General features: G+C 38.8%; 1 protein-coding gene across 2 annotated transcripts in view; it reads left to right on the top strand.

The window, feature by feature from the left end:
* Positions 1-27,999, top strand: part of TRAPPC9 (trafficking protein particle complex subunit 9) — a 485,651-nt gene that overhangs the window by 209,944 nt on the left and 247,708 nt on the right. For both annotated transcript variants that reach the window (XM_051612453.1, XM_051612451.1), the window contains 2 exons: positions 7,470-7,623; positions 17,872-17,962. In XM_051612453.1, coding sequence (XP_051468413.1) covers positions 7,470-7,623; positions 17,872-17,962 — 245 coding nt within the window. The remainder of the gene's footprint in view (positions 1-7,469; positions 7,624-17,871; positions 17,963-27,999) is intronic.

Genomic DNA, 27,999 nt, shown 5'->3' with positions numbered 1-27,999 from the left:
TTATCATGATTAGGCTTTTCTAGAGTTCCTAATGGAGTGAATGACAATTGATTATTAGCCTCTTATGCCTCCTATAGAAATTGTTGTATTTGTAGACTAGGCTATTACCATTATTATTATTTTGAATTTCTTGTTTCATTAAGCAGTTAACAGTTGTGCTGGGTGGTGATTGCCATAGAAATCCAAATTATTGAAATGGGCAAGAGAAAAAAGATGCAAGTAGAAGATAATTATTATGCCTCTTCATTTCCAGTTTATGGTTTTCAGATTTGGAGCTACAAATTAAAAAGCCAGATTCTCAGCATGCATAGTATAATATCATTTAAACCAAAGATTTATATATCTCACATCTCTTCACACTGTTCCATTTTCAAATATTACATTATATACAGTGGAGTTATTCTTTCCTGGTTTAACTTCTTATCATCTGAAATGCTGTGGATCAGATAAGTATAAGCTGTGGAATTTTTAGAGGCTGGAGCACTAGAATTTGACTTTTATCTCCTCTTCAATTATTTTAAATAAATAATTAATTCCTTAAATGCAAATTCTTTTAATTTAATTGACCTTTCCAAGATTAATAGAAAAAAAAAATACCTTTTGCTCTGCATAGTTCAGATATTAAACCAATCCTTTTGCTTTATGAAGTCAGTTTTAGGGCAGGAGGAGAGATCATTACTTATGGATCACTTGAGCTACTTATTTTTACAGTTGTATTTTATACTAGTGAATGAAATCTAGATTGCACTTGTAAAGCAGTGAAATAATCAGAAGTAAATACAAGGTATATGTTAATTTGAGTTGAGTGTTTCATTTTCATCCTGGGATACATTTGATTCTTGAGGTCTCACTTTGCCTGTAAATTATTGTCTGCTGCCACTACTCTACTATTTTTATATCAGCTCCAGAACTTGCATTTAGGGTGGAATTATGTACCTGAGACATGTTCTAAAAATTTATTACTGAGATTAAACAATGGAAGAATCAAGTTAAGTTTCTTTTTTTAAAGTAGGCATGTCTTTATGCATTTTTCCCCTCAAGCAAGTGAGAGCAAGAGTGTCATCCTCTCTTCTGCCTTCTCCTGAATTTTAAAGCCATTAACTATAGAGGGATTATTTATATACATAAGGATTTTGCATAAGTAGTAGTAAAATGGTCTGGCTCTGTGTCCCTGCTGTCTACTTCTAGAAGAAAGAAGGATGGACAGGAAGCATAATATTGAACAAAGTCCCCAGCTACCTCCTTTCAGCTTCATTATTGGAACAGCTTGCAAGCTCATCTGTGGATGGTAGTATTTAAATAGGTAGTTAGTCATGAGGCAGAGTTTTTGGGTTCCTGTTATGTCATTTCTTCCTAAAGATAATTGAATAAGGACTGTCTCTAGATTTTATTCTTCCAACCTAAGCAGCAGTACTTTATGTACTTAATGAAAGATAAAATCTTGTTACGTTAACCAGATTGCTGCTTTTCTTTTAATACCATGCCTGCTTTTAGCCCTGTTTTGTTTGGAGAGTGTGACATCTTTAATTTCACTTTATAAATTCAGCCTCTTACTTGAGATGAGACCATGCAAAGAACTGAGGTGCATCACTGAGGGACAGGGTACACCTGGGACTTGCCTGCTCTCCAGCCAGAGCAGGGGCAGGTGTTTGCAGGGCTACAGGCAATACTGCCTTGCTGGATTTTTCACCTATTAAATTTATCTGGTAGTTGCCACTTCCGTGAAACTGTTGGTATTGCTTGATTGTAACTGGCAGTGTAAAGAGGGACGGCTCAGGAACAGTCATGATGCCATTTAAAGGAAGGTTTTTCACTTTCCATGGTGTATTTTGCGGTCAGTACAGAGCAATATTTCCAGTAAAGTTAAAACTCATGAGAGGTGGTGAAATGAACCCTCTGGTGTCTTTAATAAGTTTCTACTCTTCCTTTCCTAGGACTTCAGATAAGTGTCATTGAAATGTCTGCTGCCCTGACACAATCTTTGTCATTTTTTCCCCTGTAAGTCATCCTGACAGGTGACGTGAGACGACAGCGTGCAGACGTACCATCAGCATTGCCAATGAGCTGACCTTCTCCTCTTCATTCATTTAATTTGTATTTGAGTAATTTGCATCCCTGTAACGATGCTTGGTTGTCTGAGGAGCTGTCACAACAGCTTGGGCTCCTTTCATGACAACCCACTAGTTTCAAAACATGAGTGTTTCATTATTCATGAGAACTGTTGTTTCTTTATCCCTCGTCCTGCACAAGCAAGGTTACCCAGAGAGAAACAAAACCTGTTTTGCATTTGCAGGGTTAGCTATTAAATATTTTTACATAATGCAGTGTTTTTATACAAATGTCTCATGATTTATTGACAGCTCTTCTTGGAGGAAATTTGGATAGCTACCTAGGAGGCAAAGGTGGTTAAAATGAAATTCTAGTCCCTTTTCCTGGAGCAAGTCTGTGTTTAAACCTCTGCTTTTTAAGGTCTTTCTTGTCTTCCCTGAGATGTAATTACTGTGAAGGGCAAGGTGATGTGTATAGAGTTACCTGTGCACAACAGGAGCCATCATTATCCAAGCTGTTTGTAAGGAACTGAATGCCTGTTTCAATAGGAATTGTCTTATTTTTTTACTTCTTTCTGCATAGATTCTGTAGATTCTTATGTTTTGCAACAAACACGGGGAGAAAAGAAGTGCAGAGAACTCTTAACAAGAGCCAGGCTGTAAGCATATGTAGGGAGAAGTGGAGAAAGACTTTTACAGCTAAAATGCATTTCAGTTTCATGACTTCGATACAAGGAACAAAGTTGGGCAATGGTCAAGTGGTTGCCTTTCACTGAGGGGAGACCTCATTGCCCTCTACACCTACCTGGAAGGAGGTTGTAAAGAGGCAGGTGCTGGTCTCTTCTCCCAAGTAACTGGGGATAGAACAAGAGGAAATGGCCTCAAGCTGCACCAGGGGAGGTTTAGACTAGACATTAGGAAGAACTTTTTCACTGGAAGGATTTTCAGACATTGGAACATTCTGCCCAGGGAGATGGTTGAGTCACCATCCCTGGATGTGTTTAGAAGTCATCTAGATGTGGTGCTTGGGAATATGGCTTAGTGCTGGCCTAGGTATAGTAGGGTTAATGGTTGGACTTGATGATCTTGAAGGTCTTTTTTGACCTAAGTGATTCTGTGATTCACTGGCTTCTACTTCTTGTAGAATAAAGCCCATGTCACCTCTACAAATCACTTAAAAACTGGGGGAAAATTATTTATTTATTTAAGTGGGTGATTGTAACCCAATGCCCAGTTTATCTATTTTCTCCTTCAATCAACTGGCTTCAGCAATTGTTCATCCAGTCATTAATACCTAACTGGTGAAATGGTTCTTTTGAGATGGAAGAAATCAGTGTGTTACAAAGAAAGCGAAGAAGCTGGGTATGTGTAGGGGTAGATTTTTAAGGATGAGTGACTGATTTAGGTTATGGTGTTTATTTTTTGTCTTGATTTTTGTGGAAAGTCTTCCAATGTGCTACACATCCCATGGGCTGAGGAATAAATACCCAAGTAACAATATTCTTAAAAAATGCAAAGACAAAACTCGAGATGGGTATTTTAGCACAAGAAGAAGTAGAACACTGGTGATGAAAGGCATATATGCTTGAGAAAAAGAGGGAGGGTTAAATTTTGTCATGCTTTATGTGTGTCACTATAGTCTTGACAAATTTTCTCTCTGTTGCTTTCATACATTCTGCCTACAGCTGTAGTCATCATATTGGTTTGTGAGATTGTTTTTCCTCTCCATAATTCTCTTTTAATCAGACCTTTTCACTTTCTAGCTGGCAAGGATGTTGTTGGGGGTGGTTTTGTATCTTCCCATGTGACATGAGGTGCCACTGTGCTCAATACAGTATATACAGAGTATATAAAAAGATGGGTAAAAAATTTGTAAAATTCCTATAGGTTCTGGGTACTAAGAGCCTTGTTTACTGAAGTTTTCCATACCTTACAGCTCAATAAAAGTTATTTCAAAATTGCTGTAAAATGAACTGTTGCTAAGAGCAATCTAGGCTATATTCCTCAAGCTGGTGTGGATTTCTTTAAGACTGTTGGGGGAAAAAAGTGCTTCCGTGCATATTTAATTTTCAGAAAAAAGATGTCCTTTATTGGCAGTAATGATCCATTAACAGAGGAATGCAATCTGAATACCCTCAATTAAATATTAAATATTGTCAGGAAGGAATGTTTTTCTAATGTATCATTCACTTAGAGAAGTGTGGCACAACAATTAGATGGGAGCTATTTTCCAGGCCTGTTGGGAGATGGATTCTAAATATGTTTTGACTGTTTGCAACGAAGATAATTTGAATATGACTATAGGTAACTAACTGTGACTGTTTGAGGATTTAAGCAGTACTGTGTACATAGCAGAAATCAAGTCCTGGGTTTTCCTCTGCTCATGTACAACAGTGATGAAATAAGCTCAGAAACAAAGGCAAAAAATGTTTTCATAATCTTCCAGTTGTGTCTCTGTCTTCCACATGCATTGCCCATGCAAAGTTCAGGGAACTCAACCTGCATTTGCAGAATCACAGAATTACTGAGGCTGGAAAAGACCTCTGAGATCATCAAGTCCAACCTATGACCAACACCACCACATCTCCAGACCATGGCACTAAGTGCCACATCCAGCCTTTCCCTGAACACCTCCAGGGATGGTGACTCCACCACTAGACTCCAGCCTAAACCTCTCCTGGAGCAGCTTCAGGCCAGGCCCTCTAGTTGCTAGTTGTTTGGAAAAAGAGCCTGACCCCACCTGACTCCAACCTCCCTTCAGGTGGTTGAAGAGAGTAATAAGGTCCCCCCTGAGTCTCCTCTTCTGCAGGCTAAACAACCCCAGCTCCCTCAGCCCATCCCTATAAGACTTTCCCTCTAGTCCCTTCACCAGCCTTGTTGCTCTCCTCTGGACCTGCTCCAGCACCTCAAGATCCTTCTTGAAGTGAGGGGCCCTGAACTGGACACAGGACTCCAGGTGCAGCCTCACCAGGGCTGAGTACAGGGGGAGAATCACATCCCTACTCCTGCTGGCCACTGTCAATAACTCCCAATGTCTGGACAAGTCTTTATTTTAGAATATATTTGATAACATGATATTCCTGATACAAGCCAGGATGCCATTGGCCTTCCGGGCCACCTGGGCACATGCTGGCTCATGTTCAGCCAGGTGTCAGCCAGCAACCCCAGGTCCCTCTCTACTGGGCTTTTCTTCAGCCACTCTTCCTGCAGCCTGTAGCTTTGCCTGGGGTTGTTGTGTCCCACGTGCAGGACCCTGCCCTTGGTCGTGTTGAACCTCATGCCATTGGGCCTCAACCCATCAATCCAGCCTGTCCAACTCCTCCTGCATCTTCTTCCTACCCTCCAGCAGATGGACACTCCCCCCAACTTGGTGTCATCCACAAATTTTTTAAAGGTGGACTCGATTCCCCTTATCCAGGTCATTAATAAAGATGTTGAATAGAACATATTTAAGCTGCAGTAAGAACTGATGGCATTAGTCATACTTTCAGACCTGGTCTTTTTTAAAAAAACCCACTCTACAGATGGTATCTAGGTGTCTTTATTGCATTCTTTATTTCTGACTTGATCCCTGCAGTTATTGCAATCCTCTTCAGTAGCTCGTCTTAGCTTTTTTTAGATGTCCAGCACATGATGGACTTTGCATGCAAATGAAGAACACTTAATGATCTCTTGCTGTAGGAAAAATAGCCTAAACAAAACCTCCCGTTAGAGAGGAATAGATTAATTTCTCTCCTTTTTTTGATGTTTAAATGTGAAGATCAGCAAAGGTGTCTGCAGAAGACACAGTTGACAGAAACAGCATTATGCCATGTTTGTATCTGTGCTGTATTTGTAGTTTGTAATGATGAAGGTAGTTTTGGAACATTAACAGCTTCTCCTGAGATGGTTAGATTTGAATTCATCTTTTCCACAGTAAAGTTCATAAGCTCTAGATTAGTCCTTGTTCTTGTAATTACTGTGTGTTTTTTCGTCAATTTCTTTTAGGGTCAAGATTTTCTTAAATTAATGCTAATTATGGAAAATCTCTTCTGGTCTGCAGGGTTTCAAAGCCCTTTCTTGTTGACTTTTCTCACTAGCACTTTCCTTTTGGAAACATTTATGGAATATGTTTTCTTCTTTATGTGTAGAAACAGGTAAAGGAATAATAACAATAATAATAATTCTGTGTTCCTGTGAAATGCCCTTCCCATACCCCTTAGACTGTAGTTCCATTTCATCACAAATGCTTTTCAGAGCTGCTGCTTGGTCATCTGTTTTCCTTATGTGCAAAGTCATCTCAAGAGCAATATATTTTAATTCTTCCCTAATTATTTTTCTATTTCAGACGATTCAGGAAATTAAAATTGTTTTGGCAGCACAGTGTATTAGATCTGCTATAACCACATTTCATGTGATGTGAGCTGGTCTAAATTCCCTTTATATTAGATTAGTCATTCTAGTTTTACATATAAGTGTTTAGTATGCATTATAGCATAATATATTTAATTTAATTTGCTTTTATGCCTTACTGTACATTTAATAAAGGAATTATTTAACCTTTTACTTCCAATGAATTAGACTATGATACTGAAATTAATATTGCCTGTAATTCATGAAGGTAGATTACACAAGATGGAAACATCCTCTCAAACAAAAAGCCAAGGGCCACATTGAAGCCCTAGAACTGTGGTTATTTTATCTTTCCTGCCTGAGTTTTGTAAGGAAATATTTAAAGGAAAAATTAGGAAGTTGTCCTGTAAAACCCATGAAGTGGATGGACATAGCTTTCTCAGTCTGTTTCTGTTCACTTCAGGAGACACTTTTGTATATAATATTGGCTCTTCTGTATAGTTTGGGATTAAGAATCTACTTTAAATAGTATGGGATTAAGAATCTACTTTAAATAGTATGTTCATCAGCGTTTGAGCCGGTCTTGCTGTTTTTTTTCAGCAAGTATTAAGCACACCACGAGCTTTTACATACCAGGAGTGAAGGCAGATGAACCTCTGCAGATCCACAATAAGGTCATCTCATTGCAACTGCAAAACCATCCTAGAATGGTTTGGGTTGGAAGAGACCTTAAAGATCATCTAGCTCCAACCCCCCTGCATGGGCAGGGACACCTCCCACCAGACCAGCTTGCTCCAAGCCCCATCCAACCTGCCCTTGAACACTTCCAGGTGCCTGGTGTGCCACTCTCAAAAGCATTAAGATGTTGATTGATGATTTGTAAAAAATCTTACCATCTTCAGTAGACTTGGACTTGTTTATTGTATGGCTTATATATCACTGGTGTTTGGAGTAGTTACGACCAGGACAAGTTTGCTAATAGCGTGGTGCTTGATTGCCCACTGGTATTTTTACTGCAAAAGTAACATCTGAAACGTTGCCATAGTAAAAATCCTGCTTTTTTCCTCTTTCTTTTTCCCTGTGCTACAGTATGGCTATCCAAGTTGACAAGTTCAGTTTTGAGAGCTTCCCAGAATCCCCTGCTGATGGGACACAGTTTGCCAACGCAAAGCAGCTGGAAGAAGAAAGGCAGCAAGCAAAAGGTCTGGAGATTAACAGCAAGCTGGATATTTGCTGGAAAATTATATCCTTGCATAAATTCTTGCTTTTAAAAATATATAAATAGATGCCCTATGACACATTTTATAATTCAACTCACTTTATAGCAGTGTTACTGAAAAGTAATTAGAACTATGAAGTGTATAGTAATTATAGACTGTTTAAGGTTAATTGTGCTGTATATTGTTTAGATGATGCTTGGGTCTTACTATCATGGCTTTTTGATCCTGCCACAAACCTGGTGTGTTTTTCTCAACTTCTAGGGAACTGGTGAAGTATAATTAGGATTGATAAGTTGTAGTTTTACAAAGTCAGATTTTTCTGTTCTACCCCCACCAAGCAACTGAATCATGAAAAAATACATGAAGCTTTGAAGAGTTTATAAGTATTTATTTAAATTTGGAGAAATTAGAACACATTTTAATAATTTATTTAGAAGTCCTCTTTACAGATTTAATAAGAGAACTGCTCTTAGGTAGACATTTTAAGGCTTAGGAAGGACTTGTATGATGGTGTAGTCATCCTAAAGATGAAATTCCCATAATAATTCTAAAGGAAGTAAAATAAATGCCTTATTATTAGTAGTAACACATTGCATTCAGTTTAGAGGCAAAATAAACCAAATTTTGTAATTTCCATAAAAAATAACTTGCTTGATTTCTGAAACATACAGGTTTTCATTATTTTCATCAGGGCAATGTTCTGTGCAGCCAGCAGCCCCCAAGACAGGTGTTGATACTCAGCATCTTCCAGGAGATTTATATTTTTCACTCAGATCATCCTCAAATTCCCATGATAGTGTGTGGCAGGATATGAGAAAAAAGTGACAATTGAATTGTGGTTTATATTTAGAGATGCCTTTTTTTGTACTTTTAATTGTGCTTTTATCTAGTGAACTGAAATGAATTTTAAGTACTAATTATTAAATCAGCTTCACTGGATTAGTCAAAGGCAAAAGTTGAGACATAAATGAGGTTCCTAGTGTCTGGTTCTGTCCAGGCTCCCTAAGCCCCATTTCAGAAAGAATTTCATTCATGCAAAAATGTCAATATTTAACCAGAATTCACTTAGAAAATTTCCATGTTATGGAAAGATACAAATATTCTTTGATACCATAGCTGAATGCTTCTGCTGGAATGGAATACATGGTTGTAATAATTTTATCAGGGTGTAAAAATACATCCTCATTCATTTCTGTTGCCGAGCAACACTGTTTACATCCATTCTGTGTTCTGTATTTAAACCTAATTTTCATACTGAAACTATCATGGCTGACATGTCAGTCAGTACCTTAAGACACCACCAGTAGAACAAAGAATGAATCTGGTGTATTGAATTCAGTGCAGGCACTAATTCCTGTGTTTGTAAGATTTGTTACAAATGTTCTTTCTGTTCTTAGATCTGAAAAAGGCAGCAATTTGCACGTGTTTAAAAATCCTTAAAGAAACATCTTTAAGGTGAGATGCTGGCACAGGTTGCCCAGGGAAGCTGTGGCTGCCCCATCCCTGGCAGTGTTGAAGGGCAGGTTGGATGGGGCTTGGAGCAGCCTGGTCTACTGGGAGGTGTCCCTGCCCATGGCAGGGAGGTTGGAACTAGATGATCTTTAAGGTCCCTTCCAACCAAACCATTCTGTGATTCTGTGATCGTAGAATGATAACAATAAACAAAGGCTTCACATTTTACATGTGTGGATGACACTGACTGCACTGGGAAGTTAGTTATATGAAACTCCTGTGAGGGTCAAAAACAGTTCAAAAAGGATGAGGATTTCAGGTTGCACCTGTATGGCTGGAGAAGCATTTTCCAGTATGGAAAGTTCATTTTCCTTGGCTTACTCAGGGAGGTATTAAGGGCTTCAATTGATGAGATATTCAGAGCTTCATTTGTGAAAGTACTGCAAGCCTTGATCAGTTTTCATTTACTGCTGGAGGACTGAAGGCAGGAGGGAAAGACAACACAGCATATTATTCAATTCAACCTTTGGACATTTTTGAGAAAATGAAAATTATTAGGAAAATTGACCTTATGAGGAAGCTTACTGCCATGCCATTTCAATTAAGAAAAATGTAATGTAGTGTAACTTGGAAATTATAGGTGTATTGAGACAATTTAAATTAAGAACATGCTGTCTTGTGATTTAGCATCTGTTCGATGGCATCGGTATCAGCTCATCAGCTGGGGTTTGTTTTAACACAGGATTTGACCAGACAGAGCAAATGTAGGATTAAGGTGGTGAGTATTTCCAAAAGATGCTTCTCTTCATAGTTTCTAAACATTTTAAAAGAAATTTTATATTTTTTTCAGGGACTTTCTTTGTGTTCTGACTCACGGACTAAGGCATCTGTAGAGAGTGTTCTTTAAAGTTTCTAAAATGCTGTGTTTGTTGCTGAGTGCTTGAAGATTTTCATCTTTTTACTGATACTTTGTACGTGACTTCTTCAAATTCTAGAGTGAAGAAATGTCATGTTCCCCATATGGAAGATAAAGGGCAGGGTGAACTTCTCTTTGTGTCTTCAGAGTATTCCGTTGGTTTGTGCCATCTACATTTTGACTGCAGAAATTCAAATATATTCAGAATTACTTCAGAGAATTTGGTCACATGCAGGTGAAGAATAAACAAAGATTTATCAATGTTCAGATGGTGGAAAGAATTTTTCATAGGAAACACAGAGAGGTTTGGATAAGGGGAAGCATCAAGAATCATAGAATCGTAGAATGGTTGGGGTTGGAAGGGACCTTAAAGATCATGTAATTTCAACCCCCAAGCATGGCAGGGACACCTCCCATTAGGCCAGGTTGATTCAAGCTCCATCCAATTCACTCTTGAATACTTCCAAGTTATTTATTCATCAGTTTTATATCTATTTTTGTTTGTCATAACTCTTGCTGCTGCTTAATGAACAGTCTTTCCCCATCCTCTAGCTCTGGGTGCCTCTTCTTACCCTTCTGATAAAGTGAGGTAAGAAGATCTCTTCCAGCAGACTTGTTAGTCTAGGGAGTGTAGTTATAAACTTCTTTCCTTGCAGGCTGGACCCCAAAGACTGTAGTGTAAGAAAGGGGAGGCATGGGAAGGAGAAAGTGATGCATTAGGATCTCCAAATCTAACCTGAATTATGATTGAGAGCCCATGTCAGATGCTTACACCTGAATTTGCAAAAGCATGTGGAGGAGGACTTGGAGGTCAATGTGCAGTTGCAGAGCTCTGGTGTCATCAGGATTTCAGAGACACAGTGAACAGGTGTGGATTAACAGGTGGATGTGGGTTATCTAGGAAGCTTGGGCAGATGATGAAGTGCACAAGGAAAGGTTGGGAAAGGCACAATGGGCTAATTGAAAGCTTTTCAGTCAAGAACAGAGGTGTCTGACAGGGTAATGTGATCTGCATTTGTTACAGGCCACCCAAGCAAGAAATGAAGCTGGATGTGCTACTTTTATGGCTGGAAGAAGTCTTCCAGTTGCTGGTTAGGAGATTGCTGGAGTCCTTTAAAGACATTGTTTGTGTATAGTTGCTGGGTGGCTTGCTTTGGTATCTGCTGTCTGGCATCTGCTACTTGAACACAATTAAGATCCAGTTAAAGGGGTGAGTTTGATGGTAGGCTTGGCTACAGTCACCCTGAGATGGTGCAGGTTAATACCCTGAGGGAAGTGAGGAGGGCAAGTAGCAGGACAATGACTTTCTACACAGCCATACAGCAATAGGATGAGGTGTAACGGTTTCAAAGTGAAGGGGGGTGGATTTAGATTAGATATTGGGGAGAACTTATTCACTGGAACAGGCTGCCCAGAGAAGTTGTGGATACCCCCTCTCTGGAAGTGTTCAAGGGCAGGTTGGATGGGGCTTGGAGCAACCTGGTCTAGTGGGAGGTGTCCCTGCCCATGGCAGGGAAGTTGGAACTAGATGATCTTTAAGGTCTCTTCCAACCCAAACCATTTGATGGTTCTATGACTACAAAATTTAAGAGAGGAGACTTTGAGGCACTGGTGGGCAGGATTGCACAAGAGGCCGCCCTTGGGAGCAGAGGGATCCATGGGAGGTGATGGACCTCCTCCACCTTCTGAAAGCCCAAGAGTTGCAGCAGCCAACAAAGTACATCTGATTCTTCCAGCAAGGTATGTCACGAGGTGACTGCAGCAAGTTGCAGCCAGGTAAATTCTAGTTAGGTACTAGGAAAAATCCACAACGAGGGTGCTCAAACAGTGGAACAGATTGTCCAGAAGTGCTGTGAAGTTGATGTCCTTGGTGATACTGAAAATTTCCATCCTTTGAGCATAGAGCTGGACAGTGACTCTGGAACTGCCTTTCAGTAGAAGTTAGTGATTTGTGTGGCCAGGCAGTGGGCTGGGGCAGAGAATGACTGTGGAAAACTGAACTTTTCCTCCCCCTGTCTTCTGCTTTTCCCAGGTTTGATCGCAGCCAGAGGAATTTTCTAATGTACTGTGAAAGAATTGCTATTTCAGTGAAATGAGGCTAGAATACTTTGGAGTAGTTTTCTTGAAAATATTCTAAACCTGCCCCTAACAGCCTTTAAAAAATGAGACGTCCAGGGCGACCGTAAATATCATGTTCTATTTTTAACTTTTCTAATACTTAGACATTTTTTTCTCACTTCAGCCTTAATTTCTGTGATTTATGTGAAGTCTGTCCTATTTGCAATGTTTTCTTACATTTTTGAAATTGTATTCTGTGCCCCTTCTCCCCCCCCCCCCTTTTTTTTTTTTTCTTCTATATTTAAACCTAATTGCCAACTCTTTTCCAAAGCACATTTTCTTTCAGGGATATTGCTGATATTGCTCTGCACTACAGCTATATTTTTCTTGATACGTGGGATCCAAAGCTGGAAGCAGTACTGCAGGTGAAGTTTCTTACAGAATAAAAGCTGTACTCACCACATTTCACAGATAATATTTGCTCAGAGAACTATTCTTGACTTCTTTTGCAAGTGCCCCAGGGCTGATTGTTTTTTGTTTTTTCTTTTGCATGTCCTCCAGTATAACTGACTGAATAATTATCCCCAGCTCACATTTATAGATTTGTTGATTCCTTACAATGTGATACTTGGAAGTTTTCTTCAATGAATTTCATCTAAGGAGCTGCTGAGGTCACTTGGATTATTCAGTTTGGAGAAGAGGAGGCTGAGGGGTGACCTCACTGCAGCCTGTGGCTTCCTCACCAGGGGAAGAGATGGGGCAGGTCATGATCTCTTCCCTCCTGTGACCAATGACAGGACTCAGGGAAATGGCAGAAAGCTGAATCAGGGGAGGTTTAGGTTGGGTATCAGGACAAGGTTTTTCCCCCAGAGGGTGTTTGAGCACTGGAACAAGCTCCCCAGGGCAGTGGTCACAGCAGCAAGCCTGCCTGAGTTCCAGAAGCCTTTGGATGATGCTCTCAGGCACATGGTGTGATTCTTGGGGTGCCCTACACAGGGACAGGAGTTGGACTCGATGATCTTGATGGGTCCCTTCCAACTCAGCATTTGCTATGATTCTACGATTAGCTTTGTGAGCACTGACATCTTTTCTGAACACATTGTTATTATAATGTTTTTGTATTTCATCACCTAAGTAGCCAGTCAGAATTCTGGAATTGTTTTGTACTGGTCAAAGACTTGGATCATCTCATTTGACAGGCTGTCTGGGCTTGACAGCAAACCCGTGATGACAGGTATTGAAATTTACTTTTCACAGAATCACAGAACCTTAGGGGTTGGAAGGGACCTGGAAAGATCATCCAGTCTAACCCCCCTGCCAGAGCAGGGTCACCCAGAGCACATCACACAGGAACGTGTCCAGGTGGGTTTGAATGTCTCCAGAGAAGGAGACTCCACAACCTCTCTGGGCAGCCTGTCCCAGGGCTCTGTCACTCTCACAGGAAATAAGGTTTTTCTGATGTTTACGTGGAACCTCCTATGCTCCAGTTTGCACCCATTGCCCTTTGTCCTATCACTGGACATCACTGAACAAAGCCTGGCTCCATCCTCCTGACACTCGCCCTTAACATATTTGTAAACATTGATGAGGTCACCCCTCAGTCTCCTCTTCTCCAAGCTTAAGAGACCCAGCTCCCTCAGCCTTTCCTCCTCAGGGAGATGTTCCACTCCCTTAATCATTTTTGTGGCTCTGTGCTGAACTCTTTCAAGCAGTTCCCTGTCCTTTTTGAACTGTGGGGCCCAGAACTGGACACAATACTCCAGATGCAGCCTCACCAATGCAGAATAGAGGGGGAGGAGAACCTCTCTTGACCGACTAACCACACCCTTTCTAATGCACCCCAGGATGCCATTGGCCTTCTTAGCCACAAGGGCACATTGCTGGCTCATGGTCATCCTCCTGTCCACCAGGACCCCCAGATCCCTTTCTCCTACACTGCTCTCCAGCAGCTCAGCCCCCAACCTGTACTGGTGCATGGCGTTTTTCTCCCCGAATGCAAAACTCTACTCTTGCCCTTTTCTACTTACTTTTCTACTTTTTTACACTTTTCTATTTGTTCAGCTCTTGATGACTTCACCTTGATCATAATTATAATCTTCAGTTAAGAGAATTTTGCATGTTATGGAACTTTATATTTCTGTAAAGGTTTCCTTGGAAATACTTTACTTGGATGGAGCTTTACATTTCCATGCAGCTTCTTAGCATCAACAATTGTTTCCAAAACTCTTATTCAGGAACCTCAGTAACTGCCTGTGATTAGTTCTAATAATTAAGTACCACAATAATAATCAAGCAGAAAGCTTAAAATATGACTGGGGCTACTGCTGTAAGTAAAATGCTATCATTAATTATTAAAATTTGTTTTTCATGAGTATAATTCTCATTTATGAACATCTGCTAATTTGTTTATGACTGTATGCATGCTTTCACCTGTATTTATTTGCAAAGAGCTGAGAAATATGTTACTGGAATTGAATCCTTTGAGAAGGATGCAAGATGTGGAATGCTGCATAGCAGAGAGAAAAAAAGCACGTTAAGTATCTTTAAGACAGAAGCCATTTAAAAAAAGTCTGTTATATTTTTTAAGCAGTTGGGTTTAGATAATGTGTTGTGTTGTAGTTGTGGGTACCCAGATACACATTAGACAACCAAGATGTTATAAAAGATCAGACTTTTCCTCAGGGAAATAACTGGTTCATTTGACTGTCATTCAGGTTTTCGGGATGAAACAGTTTCTATCACATACAATGTGTTGCTAAAGAAACAGGAAATAAAAGTGTCTGCTGTGAAAAAGTCAGTTTTGGTTTATATATTTGGGTTACATTTTTAAACAGCATCTGGTCGTTGTGTTTTCCTTGGCTCTGAGGCCCCCACTGAAGCTGGTGGGGGGGGGGGGGGCAGACTGATTGTGCAAATGAGAGTGTCTTGAGCTGCCAAACGTGAGCAGTTGCACTGGAGACTGGGAAGCAGCTGCTTCAGTCCTGGCTGCTGCTTGTGGTGTTAACAGCAGAGGTGGGACTGTTGGACGTGAGGCCTGAGCCAACCAAGGCATTCAAGAATCTGCCTGCTATGGAACAGCAGGTTTGTAGCCTCAGCACAACATTTGGAGGTTTGGTTCAGTAGCTAGATTCCACACAGTCAGACTGGCCTTTGGCAGTCTGTACTTCCATTTATCTGTATAATTCAGGTTGGAAGGAACCTCTTCAGCTCTGGTGTAACACTCTGCTCTGCAGTTGTGCGCATTGCCCCTCTTTGTATCACTGTGCTCCTCCAAGAAAAGTCTGGCTCCATCTTCTCTATGCCCTCCCACTATAATAGACAGTAATTAAATATCTCCTTAGGCTTCTCAAGAACAACCAAACCTGTTCTCTCAATTCCTTTGTGGATGTTACGTGCTTCAGCTCTCTGTCATCTTGGTAGCCCTCCAGGGAACTTTATCCTGTCTTTCAGTGGCTTGAACTGGGGAACCAGAACTGGACGCAGCATTTAGGAGTGTAGAGATGTCATTTTTTCATTAGTTGAGGTACAGTTCTGCATACATTTTGCACCCAGTCTGAGTATTGGTCTCAGAAATCATCGGTAGCTGTGTTGAATTTGAAACTGCAAAATGTCTTTTCCTTGTGAATACATGGAGATGCTTTGGTAGGATTTGCTAATGATGAAGTGTGGAGAATCACTCACCTCTTTTATTGTTATTTTATAATGGTATCTGAGACATTAAGCTTTCTATGGAGCTTTAGGCAGTAAAAATTTGTAATATTCTAGGCACCGCTGTGAGCCAGATGCAAGTAAATTACAGTTAAGTTACTTTAATGTTATATTTAATGGCAACCACTCTGTTTTAAAACTTCTTTTAAATACTGCCTTTTTATTAGTGTTTACTCTCACTTATATTCCTTTCATTAGAGATGTGATAACAGAATTATTTATCTGCAGTGCCTATAAAGTAATGCAAATTATCTACTCTCTATCCTATAGTTTGGTTGATGGTATCCTGGGTCTTGTTTTTCAGCAGGAATGTTTTTCTGAGGTGACTTCTGCTGCCTTCAATTTTCCAAATAGGTACTTTTCTTTAATGATGTTTACTGCTTTCAGACTCTTGGGGGTTTGTAAATTCTTCATCTGTAGTTCTTTTAGGAGAAAAAAAAAAAAAAAAAAGGCTATTTAAGACATTTTTCAGAGCATAATGAGGATTATTAAAAAAAGAATGCTAGCAATGTATTGATTTCCCTCTTCTATCATCTCCTTCTGTTCTTGAGTCTCAATCACTAATTTTTAGATCTCATTTTGATCTGAGGTTTCAAGACTTTTCTGCTGGAGAGCCTGTCAAATTATGTCCTGTGGTAGAAATTAGTTATCTGCAGTACTTGTTAATTTTCTTTTAAATGACACAAATGATAATATACTTTATCAGTCAGATGATGGGCCTCTCTTTCCAGAGTTTTGCAGAAAAAGAACTGATCACATTTAGAAGCTGTTTATAAAAGCTCAGATACTCTTTTATTATTTTACCTCTATTTTTGAGGAAAGCTCCTTTTTGGAGATGTCAGTTTGAAACCTTGCTCAGTCATGGTGGGAGTTTAGCCCCTAATTATAGTGGGACATCAGTTCACCTCTGGTTGTTTCCTTAAAGATTATGAGGTTGGATAAGGAAGGTTTTCAGGTCTCAGAGAGGATCCTGCCCTTGTCTTGAATTTTGTGCCTGTGTGATGCTCCCATTCTGGGAAAGCATGAGCCAGGCTGGAAAGACAAGAGGAGTTTTTCCAGAGGAGTTCCAGTGTGAGGACATGGAGGCTTACAGAGATTGTATATGCACCTGGAATGGGGTCATGTTTGCTTCACCTCCACTTCTCCCCCTCAACCTACATGAGATAGGGGCTCCCTGTGGTACAAAATTGTACAAAAAGCCAGTGAATGCAGCTTTGGCCAAATAGCAGATGGTGCTGATGCGCTTCACAGCCCTTTCTTTTCAGTGCCTTTCTGAACTCAGGGAATTTAGAAATCCAGTGCTCTTCCTGTTAAAAATGCACATTACTTTGATTGATACATCAGATGAAATTATTACCAATTTGTTTTGATGGATAATACTATCATAATACTACCTTTGGGCTACATTGAATATCGCCTGTGCTGTTATTTCAGCACTTGTGCTGTGCTGTTTTGAAGCCCTTTAAAAAGAGAGAATCTGCTTTTCCCAACAGTTTCTTTCAGTGCTTTGCTGTCCTTGGAGTAAGAACAATTTCCTGATTTCTGCTCCCTTCAGTCTGAGCTTGTTCCTGAGCTCACACAGGAGTGAGCAGAAAGGGAAGCCTGGAGGTTCTGTGCCTGTAGGATTCTTATATGATGTTTGCCCTCGATACTGACACTGTCCCTGCATTGTCTGACATCCCTCTACCTCCACAGAACTGACACCAACCCACTGTTCAAAGCCACCCCAGCCCACATTTCATCCGTTTTCTATTTCTCTATTAAATTTTATCCTTTTTCTTTTCAGATTGCTCTTAATTTCTCACTTTGAGTTCTCATCCTGCACCACATAGTTACAGGTTCTGCTTTTTTGCAGCTTCCAGAGTTTTTTCCCCTTGTGTTTTACCACAGTTCAGGTACATTTTACCTTTGCATCTTTATATTTAACACTTCTCAGTGGAATTACCTTTTTATCTTCTGAAGATATAAACTGCTGCAATTATGATTGTTAGCCAATTAATTCATTAATAAGACCAAAAATGTAGCATTAACCTTTAGTGAACCTCTAGCTTGCAGTTTTGATTTGCAATAATAAAAGTGCTATCTATGACATGCTCTTTTTCTCTCTGAAACAAAATTTTCCTTAATTCCAATTTACCCTTCCTTGAAGCGTGAAGGAGAAGCAAGTGTGGAAGGTGTTCTTAATCAGCTGGTCCTGGAGCATCTACAGTTGGCTCCTCTCCAGTGGGGTGAGTAATGTCAAAAATCTACTGATGATCTTTTAAGAGGGTACACGGGCTTGTAATTTTTAGCAGCATAAAAATGAGAATGTTTTCATTTACTGATGATCTATGTTACAGCAGACTTTGCTAGATTTTTCTTTTCCTGTAGATATTTTCCTTAGCTCAATATAAATGTAAAATTGATGTCTGTTTTGTTTGAAGTATGACTGGTCAGTGGTAGTAAATATGAAACCTGACTACACACTTTTTCCTTTAATTTGCAGTCCTGATTGTGTTGTGAGATGTGGGTGCTACTGAAAGATCTCCTTTGCCTGAAAATGTGTGGCTTTAAAGTAATTTCTCTACAGTATTTTCATGTGGATTTCTAATTTACTTTGTGAAATATTTCTTATGCTCTAGGCACTCATAGTACTAACTTTGTAGGTACAGAAAATGTTGCTGCTCTGTTTAGTGAGGAAGAACAATTTACCTGAATTTTGCATTTAGAATGATGTTCCAGCAGTGACATATTGAATTTATTTTCTTTTGAACAGTTGTAATAATGTGACTCCTGTCTGAGATTCTTAACAAGGTTTATTTAGAGGCTTTGGAACATGGGATATTTTATCCCCAACTCTTCTGTTTCAGTTGCAAGTATCAGAAAAAGTCCTCAGTTCATCAGAAAATGGTTTTCAAAACATTTGCTTTTAAAGGAAATCTAACTCTATACTCCTTATTTTACTTAATTTGAGGACCTAGGGAGGACTGATTTTAAGGAACAATGATCCATCACTGTTATCTGCATTAACTATTACAAGTGAAATGACCCCAAACTTTAGTATTTGTGTACTTTTTCAATGCTTGGTTTTGTTTTTTAAGCCTATGAACCATCCTCAAGTCCAATGTTAAAACTTGTAAGCACTTTGTTTATAAATAAGAGGGCTAAAACTGGTAATGGTTTAAAGTTGGTTGTAGTAAAGATGTTGAACTTTAACCATAATCATATGGCTCTGAAGTAATTCTTACTTGGCCTCTGTTATTCAGGAGGGTCAAGGGTTTGGTATCACTTGCTTGTATGACTGGCTATGATTGCTCTGGTCCTGTAAAATCAGTGCCTTTGTGTGAGATGTGGTTTGTGAGCCCATGTAAATCACCTGAGAGTCATGTTAGTTCTGCCAAGTGCCACTGACCTTCAACAGGTTTGTCACCTGGGCTCTGTGTTTGATGTTTTCCCTTGGCATTTTTTGCATGGGAGGGTCCATTCAGGATGAAAATGGTGCTTTCTTTTAATTTTTGGTTTTAGTTCTTGGTTTTCTTCTTTTAATTTTCTTTTCATGCCAAATTTCACTCTTTTCTTAATAAAAGAGGCTTTTAGAGCCATAGGATTGTGTCTGGTGTTCCTGCCTATGTGGTGAATGTCACAGGTGCTTTGATGCACGTGTGAGAACACATGAATATAGCACTGTTTGACCATGAAATCTGATTGTCTGTGGAGTTGGTGATTTCTCAGGAAGCTGCTTAATTCAGTTAAAGATCCTTGGTTACTTTAGTTTTCAGAATGTGTGAACACCAGAAAAAAACTCTGTGATACTCCCTGCCTCATAACTGCAAACTCTTTTGAAGCACAATCTCTCTGCTGATTATGAACTACATGATAATTTTCTGCATTAAATAATGCAGGGAAAGGGAGATCCTATGGGATATCCAATCCTTGGCTTGCCACAACTTATATATATGTCCTTTTTAGAAAGTTCTGATGGCAGAAAATACTGGTTTTGTAGAAGTCTACTTATTTTTATGTCTAATGTTTCTCATTCTGAAGTTACTATCCCTATATTGTCTATTTTGTATAACGAAAAATATGTGCATGTAGAAGCTGTAGCTCACTGCAGAGATTATTGAAAAGGCTATTTTTATTAAATGCCTGGTTTTGCTTGAAAACAAAAGCAAAAAATCAAAATAGTGGAGATATTTTTAATTAATCATAACTTCAAAAATTCAGCACTTAAAACCCTGGTAGTTGTTTTCATGATACTGTAGCCAGAGAGTCCTACCTGCAATCATCATGAGGAAAGATGCTGTGATCCCTCCAGAAAGTGTTTCATGGCAATGCAGGGTAATTTTGGTGTTATTAATGTGTGGGATGGAGGAGGAATTAAAGTTTTTTTTCAGTTTGGTAGGTGCAAGTTACAAGGAGTTGCTTGGATGGACAATCCAGGATGAGTGTGTGTGTGTGCACATGTATGTAGACAATGTGACAAACTGCATTTTGGAGTTTAAATTCTTTTGGTGTCAGAATGCATTTCCTATTCAGCACTTAGAGGCATGGTGAAGTGTTATGTATTTCAAATCATCTAAGATGTAATGCAAGTTCTCTTTTCCCTGTGGGTTTTCCTTGGCATTTTGAAGTGTCTGACCTTACCTGTCTTGTGAGAATCAGCTCCTTTACAGTTAGTGGTTCTGTACTGAGCACCAATAATGACAGAGACTTATGCAAGCTGTCTTAAAAATTCCTTGACCATTAACATTTCTGAGAACTATAAACTTAATGTAGAGAATTAATAAGGCAATACTCTACAGATTTTCTTTTCTCATCCTGCCTCGTCCAATGTTTTAATGTCATTGATAAGTGACTTTAAAAATACTGTAATATAATAATATAATATAATAATAATACTGTAGTGTCAGATGTTTTTTATTTCTCTTAATCATGCCCCTGTAGTCACAGCCTTGCCTTACTTTCAGTTTTGCTTTTCTGTGTGTTAGAATAACTTGTGGTTTAATGTGACCCCTTCAGTACTGCCCATGGTTGAATTATGATCTTTGCAGATAGTGGCTGATTATTTTGCCTTAGGATTATGTGATAAAATTGATTCTGTGATTATTCCAAGGCTTTTGCTATATTGGTGGTGGCACTGAAGGGTTTACTGTATTATAAGTGCTCACACTGAAACATGAATGAATATTTAACATGGTTTTGATTAAAAGAATGACTGGCTCTTGTTCAAATTTAGAAAAGCTGGGCTTCAAGATTTCTTTTAAATTTGGCATATTTAATTCATATTAGAGTTAATATTACATTTCTAAAATTATAACAGCATATTGAACTAATTTTTCATGTAAATTTGACAATCCTGTCTTTTTTTTCATTAAATCCAAGGCAAAGAATAAAATTTAAAAGTTAGTGGCATTGAAGTTTTGGTCTGAGAGTTAGAAGTCATCTCTGAAGGTTGTCAGATAGAGGAAGAAAGTGGCTCTTGGTGAATAGTGTTGGTTATGATTTCATATGATTAACTGACTGGGAAAGGGAAAAGTAGTTAAAACACCAGGAATCATAAAAAAGAAAATATGTCAAAGACTGAACAGAGAGTTCTTAATATGATGTTAAAATTGATCTTAAGATTTAGGACAGCCCTGGAAAATGAAGTTGTCTATTAGGGAGGTTAGTAAATCACCAGTATATGAAAAACATAATTTTGTTCAACACCAGCAAGTTCAACGTTGTCTAAAATTTATGACAGATTTTCCCTTTCTGCTGGGCTACAAACCAAATGAAGGGAGAGATGTGGTTTTAAGGTGAACATATTAATATCCTCAAATCAAGGAAACAGCCTGCAAAGTTTAATGAGGAGAACCAAGACCCTTCAAAGGCATATGTCGTGCAAGCTCCCTGCCTAGATTTGAAAATGATCAGATGGAGGCATTTGTAGTTGCTGGCTGGGTGATATTTTTTTTTTTCAATCTTTATTGGCTTTCTGTTGCTGCGTTTTGCAAGCCAGCAGAATTCTGAGACCAAGCACTTCCCAGTGTGATGGTTCCCTTCTGCATTTCAGAGCAGCATTAACAAACACGGTGCACAAAAGAGGCTGAGATTGAAGCAGAGCGTTGATTCGCCTTGGAATGGGCCAGGCCCAGGATACTCCTGCGTTCAAATGAGAAGTCTTAAGTGAGAGGTTCCCAGCATTTTTCATGCTGTACATGACTTTCACAGCAGAAACTTATATATACATAAAGCAAAACAAACATAACTTCCTTTGCTGCCTGCAACCACAAGAGAAAGGCATCTTTTCCTGATGGCCTCGTATGTATAAGAGTGAAGATCTATTAGAGACATTTGATTAAGGAGTTTAGAACTGTAGACAAATCTTAATGTGCTCAATGTTTTAATGTATCAGGCAATACCTAGCTTTTCCTTCTCTGGAGAAATAACTGAAAACAAATGACTATTCATGAACTCCAAAGATGCTGTTTGCAGTAATATTCTAAGAACCATATGCTGGTAAAGCTTCAGCATGGGCAAAGTCCAGAAATAGTTTTTGTTTTCATTCATTCTTTGATTTCATTCATTCTTCACTTCTTCTTTCATAATAAACATGATTTTCAAGGCATTTTATAACACTTGAATTAATCAAGTTACCTTCACAGAATCATGGAATTGTCAGAGTTGGAAGGGACCTCAAGGGATCATCCAGTCCAACTCCCCTGCTAAAGCAGGATTGCCCAGAGCACATTACCCAGGGCTGGATCCAGGTGGGTCTGGAATGTCTCCAGAGAAGGAGACTCCACAACCTCCCTGGGCAGCCTGTCCCAGGGCTCTGTCACCCTCACTGTAAAGAAGTTTTTCATCATATTTTTTTAAATGGAACTTCCCATGTTCCAGCTTGTGCCCATTGTCCCTCATCCTGTCACTGGAAACTACTGAAGAGTCTGGCTCCATCCTCCTTGCACCCACCCTTGAGATACTTGTAGGCATTAATAAGGTCTCCCCTCAGCCTTCTCTCCTCCAGGCATTTTAACAAAGCAGTGTGTTTAATTTGCTAGTAAATGATTGAAGAGAAAACTAACAATAATGCTGCTGAATGCTCTCCAGATCATAATTAAGAAAGGTGATGGTTAGTAACCAAAGTCTTAATTGTTTATGTAGAGGCAGAGAAGGCTACACCTCTTTTGTAGGTTCACAAGAAATTGTGTGTACTTGCAGCATGTAGACATGTTGTACTTAGAACAAATTTAAAATTGAAGGGTGGTTTTAAATTGTCCCTCATAGGTAGTTGGAATCAACAGGAGAGGTAGATTAAAAAGTATTTTGAAACGTTTGATGAGCATGTGGTTCTTGACAGGTTGTCTGGAAGCTGTGAAGTTTCACAAAGCATCTTATGGAAGCATTACTTTTATAATAAATTATCTTAATAATTTATTGCAAGTTTTAGAGAGCACCGAATCAGAATCAATTTTCACAGCTTTTATATTACATGGGTCTCAAAATTAATTACTGAAGCTGCTCACCCATTCTATTTTGCATTTTCCAGTCTGTCCTTAGACCATAATCAAATCTTTCTTCCCACAGTTTCCATGATTAACTCTTAGGGATTGCAGCAGTGTCAAATCACTGCATCTTGAATACAGAGGAAAATATTGTAAAATATCTGTCAGGGAGTAGACGAGGAAATGCAGCCTCTCTAAGCCTGTTCTCTGGATGTTGTCTTGACACCTTGACAACTTGTGCTCCCCAAGGACCCAGTTAAAAAGAGCCAGATCTCTGCAGACATGATCACTGTTAAGTTTTGCCTTAGTTAGGACAGTCTTCCCCCATGTTTGAAATTCCAAGGCTATCCTGGATGTTTGTTCAAAGACTAGTTTTAATGAGGAGCTTCAAGGAAGCAGCTTTACTTTCTCTTTTATTAATAAGCAAACCCCTGATAGCCCCTCCACAGAAGCATGTAGGTTCTAGAGAGAAAAGCTGCAGAATGTGGAGAGATCAGCAGGGTATATGAAGGTCTGCCTTCAAAAAAATGATGTTATTGTCTTCATTCATCAAACTAAAATATTCTTGAATTATTGCTCTTTGAGAATTGCAATTGACTGGCCATTAGCATCATTAGAAAGATGAAACCAAGAGTGTTAGCCAGAAAATCTCAAGAGTAAACTGTCTTCAAGGTAGAGAATCACAGCCTGATTCATAGGAAGACCAGAGCTGAGAAACAATCTGGTGCTAACTGGATTTCACTAGGTAGCCAGCCTTCCATGTGGAAAAATCTTCAGGTTTTTCATTTTTATTTTTAAGATGCAAGAGAGGTGGGAACACTTAGATATCTTAACAGCTTGTGTGCAGGCTGTTTTGGAGGATATTTTGGCAATGTCAAACAAGCAGCATGCTTTAGTTACTGGGAAGCGTTAAGGGACTTGGGGTAGTGTATTGAAAAAGTGGACTAACTTGATCAAACTAGGGCATCTGGCACGCGAATAATGTTCTCACATGTCAAAACATGCTACTGGGTGATTTGAATCAGCTGTTGTTTCTAACTTCTACCAAAGCCTTGGGTACTCTAAACTGAAAGGAAAAACCTGTAGAGGAAGAGTTTCAGACAGAAGCAGTAGCGAATTCGAAGAGAAGATGCTAAGAATAGAGAGAGCACTCTAAAGTGAAACCAATTAACAGAACCTCTCATGTAAAGGCAGATACCTTGTGACAGGTTGGGTGCAGTGCCAGTGGTTGCTTCACCTCAGATTTCTGACAGAGCTGGTAGCTGAAGCTGCAGGTCCAGCATTTCTAACAAAGCAGTGAGAAGAGGAGGGAGAGGGAAAATACTAAGGGAGTTGTCCAAGTATTAGTCTAGGACCAATTTCATCAATGTGAACAATTTGTGATTTTTGCTTGAAAAAAAACAAAACAACAGAAAAAAGCAAAGCAGAAGTGAAGAGGGATAAATTGCTGAAATATGCTGATGGCTCAAAGATAAGCACCATCCCTCCAAAAAGAGATCAGGCTACTACACAGAATCATAGAATGGTTTGGGTGGAAAGGGACCTTCAAAGATTATCTAGTCCAACGCCTGGCATGGACAGGGATCTGGGACACTAGGTTGCTCAAAGCCCCATCCAGCCTGACCTTGAACACTTTCAATGACAGGGCATCCACAGCTTCTCTCAGCAACCTGTTCCAGTGTCTTGCCACCGCCCTCGAGTTCAATCTAAACCTACCCTCCAATTTAACACCCTCACCCCTTGTCCTGTCTCTAAAACTTGGTCAAAAACCTCTCTCAGCATTTCTTACAATCTTTCAATAATCTCAGAAACCAACATACCACAAATTAAAGGGCTGAAATGAGGTCCAGAAAGGTTATCTGTTCTGAGAACAGTGATACAGAAATCTACTAGAAGTTCAGCTATCTGAAGTGATTGGAAAGGACTTGATTAAGTGTTCCTCCGAGCTACCAGTGTAATTCAGCTATGAAGGAAGGTGAATGTGATATTTGTCCAAGTCTCTAATGAAACCTCCCATGGGAAACTTCCTTCAGAAGAGCTCAAATCACACCGGAATAGGAAAAAGTAAAGTTTTAAATGTCATCAAGGAATGGTGAATTATTGTTGGATTTATGCTATGAAGATACTACGCTGAATAAAATAAGAACAGTTCTCAGAAGCTGAGAAAATCTGGCAGGTCAGTTCTTTGTTCACTACTTAGATGTCTACAGGCATGCTTGCTCTGAGACACTTTAATTTAGCAAAATCAACAGTTGACTGATCTCCAGGAATCCATCAGAGGCCCAGGTCTCAGGGAGGGGAAAATAAATGCCGGAGTAGGGTGACTTTTGGCAGAAGAACATACTGAATAGAAACTGTCTGTTAATAGCTGCAGTCTAGATTTTTTAAAGACCATTAAGGTTTTCAACGTAACGTTACAGCAGAAATACTGGCCGAGTGGAAGGTACCAAATAATGATATTTAAGACAAAAAGCAGAAAGAGGACATTATGATTGCAGGAAAATTCTCATTCAAGCTTGATTCAGGCATGTGTGCCTAATACATTTTGCATTGACTTTGTTTTCAATATTTCATTTACAAAACCACTGTGTTTTTAAAACAAAAAAATACCCAAACCAACATGCATCTATACATAGTTTACTTTTTTTATAGGTATATTGCTTGCAACATTCAGTTAAGTCATAACAGGTGGTTGAGGAAGACCATAATCTTCATAAAATGTTACAGTTATGTAAGATAGTTAATTTTCTAGGAACTGTTACAAGTAAATTGAATAATAGATTAATTGAACATCCAAATTAAAAATGAAAAGCTATTGAAATAATTATGAAAATGGGTTGTGCTTTCAAAAAAAAGGTGTGAAGATAATTGCAAGGAAGAAGATTGAAAAGACAAAAAAGCTGTCTTGTAAAGCAGTTGGGGAAAAGTATCATTGAATCTGCAGAGAAATAGATTTCTATTACTTTGATAGGCACAGAAGATACCATTTTAAAATAAAAGTTTGGAAAAATAGGATTAATTAGAATAAAAAACCTAGAAAAACAGGATTCAGCTTGTGGACAATTAAAAAGAGAAAAAAGGAAAAAAGATCAGAAGATGTATTAACAAGAGAGGCAAGAAAGATGCTTTGATCAAGCAGGATTTTAATTACACAGCAATTAAATGAATTGTACAGCTAAGTGTGTAGAAAATGAGAAATGGAAAATATACTAATTGTAGTGGAAGACTATTCTGAATAGCCTGTGTGGGACAGGTTCAACATGTAATTGGTTTCAGGGAGTAAGCAAGAAAGGGGGGGGGGGGGGGTCCTTGTTCCAGAATGTATACACTGAGCTTTCCTTATCTGACTTCTGACATTCTTTCAGCTTTTGTTTTATTTCACTTGAAAAAATAATGCATTTCCATGGAACTGGATGCCATGTCTGCTGTAAACAACAGCAGTCACTTCACCAGCTGCTTCATACTTTGGGTCACTTTTTTTACTCACAAAGTGTGTCATTTGACTGGACTCTTGTGTAGCTTAAAGTTTGTACTTAATCAAGTTAAATGGAAAGGTTTCCTTTTGTGTTCGGTTTTGTTTTGGTTTGTGGTTTTTTTGTATTTTACTAAAAGCATCACTTTCCAAGTGTTTGCATGTGTTCTTCACCCCCTCACATGTGATTTGGCTCATCAGGTAAGGCCAATGTGACCTATCATCAGGAGAAGTTCTCCATCAAAAAGGCCTTTTGAGAGGAGGGAAGCTGGTTTAATTTTCAGTGTTCATTCTGAAGTAGTCCTTTATTTCATCAAGGAAGCAGAAGTGAATTAACAACTGTAAAGAAAATAAATCCATCTCAATAAGCCTTGTAATACTGAAATTAATAGCTTCCAACTGTCAAAACCTCAACGTTACGAGCACAGACCAGAACAGACAGATTTGGAAGAGAAAATACAAGATTTGACTGGAATCTTCTTTTTAATTTTCACTCATTTTCTCCTTTTTAGTCTGTCTTTCTCAAAATTAGCAGCTAATTGTTAATTTTTTAGAGATTTCTTTTTGCCATCTTATTTTTCTCCATTTTATGATTTTTCTTAGCCTGTTTCTCCTCCCCATTGTTTCTTTTGTAAAACAATGCCAGAACCTGATCAATTGTTACTTGAGTTTTTTATTTTAATTTTGTGTCCCAAACCTTACTATTAAGAATTTGTAAACTGGTTTTTTTTTTTGTTTGTTTGTTGTTGTTTTGTTTTTTTTTTAAGAAAGGCTGTGCAGTTTTAGGCCAGAAAGGAATTAATTCAGTTTAATTAACCTGAAGCATGACTTGATTAGATTTTCCAAAGGAAGCCAGTCTAACAGAAAGTCTTTCCTGAGCTGTGACTCTGTGTGCTTATTGACACTGTGTATTCAGTAGTGAACTTAAACTTTTTATTTTAGTATCTGTTCCCTTATTAAGCAGAAATTCAGGCTCACTTTTATAACATTTCTGATTACCTGTGGATGTATTAGGAAAAGTTGCAGAAGAAGAAGGGTTCATTTTTTTTTGCATCTTAACATATAAAAGAGGAGCTTAGCAAATGTGTTCTGTAGGATGATGTTGTACAAAAAGACTTTGATCAGAAGATACTCGAGTTGTTTTCTGTTACTCATTACATTTTGTATACTACCTTATAAAGTTGTGGCTCAATAATATCAGACAAGTGCCAAGCTGTTACTGAAGTTCTATATCAAGACAGGAGAGATGAAATAAGGAAGAATCTTAATTAAAAAATGTTAGTATAGAGAAGGGTAAAATGTCTTGGCAGTGTCTGGAATTACACAG

Source organism: Apus apus, chromosome 2 (assembly GCF_020740795.1).
Source record: "Apus apus isolate bApuApu2 chromosome 2, bApuApu2.pri.cur, whole genome shotgun sequence".
Classification (NCBI taxonomy): Eukaryota; Metazoa; Chordata; class Aves; order Apodiformes; family Apodidae; genus Apus; species Apus apus.
The sequence above is the reverse complement of the archived record's forward strand: the minus strand, read 5'-3'. Positions and strand labels throughout refer to the sequence as shown.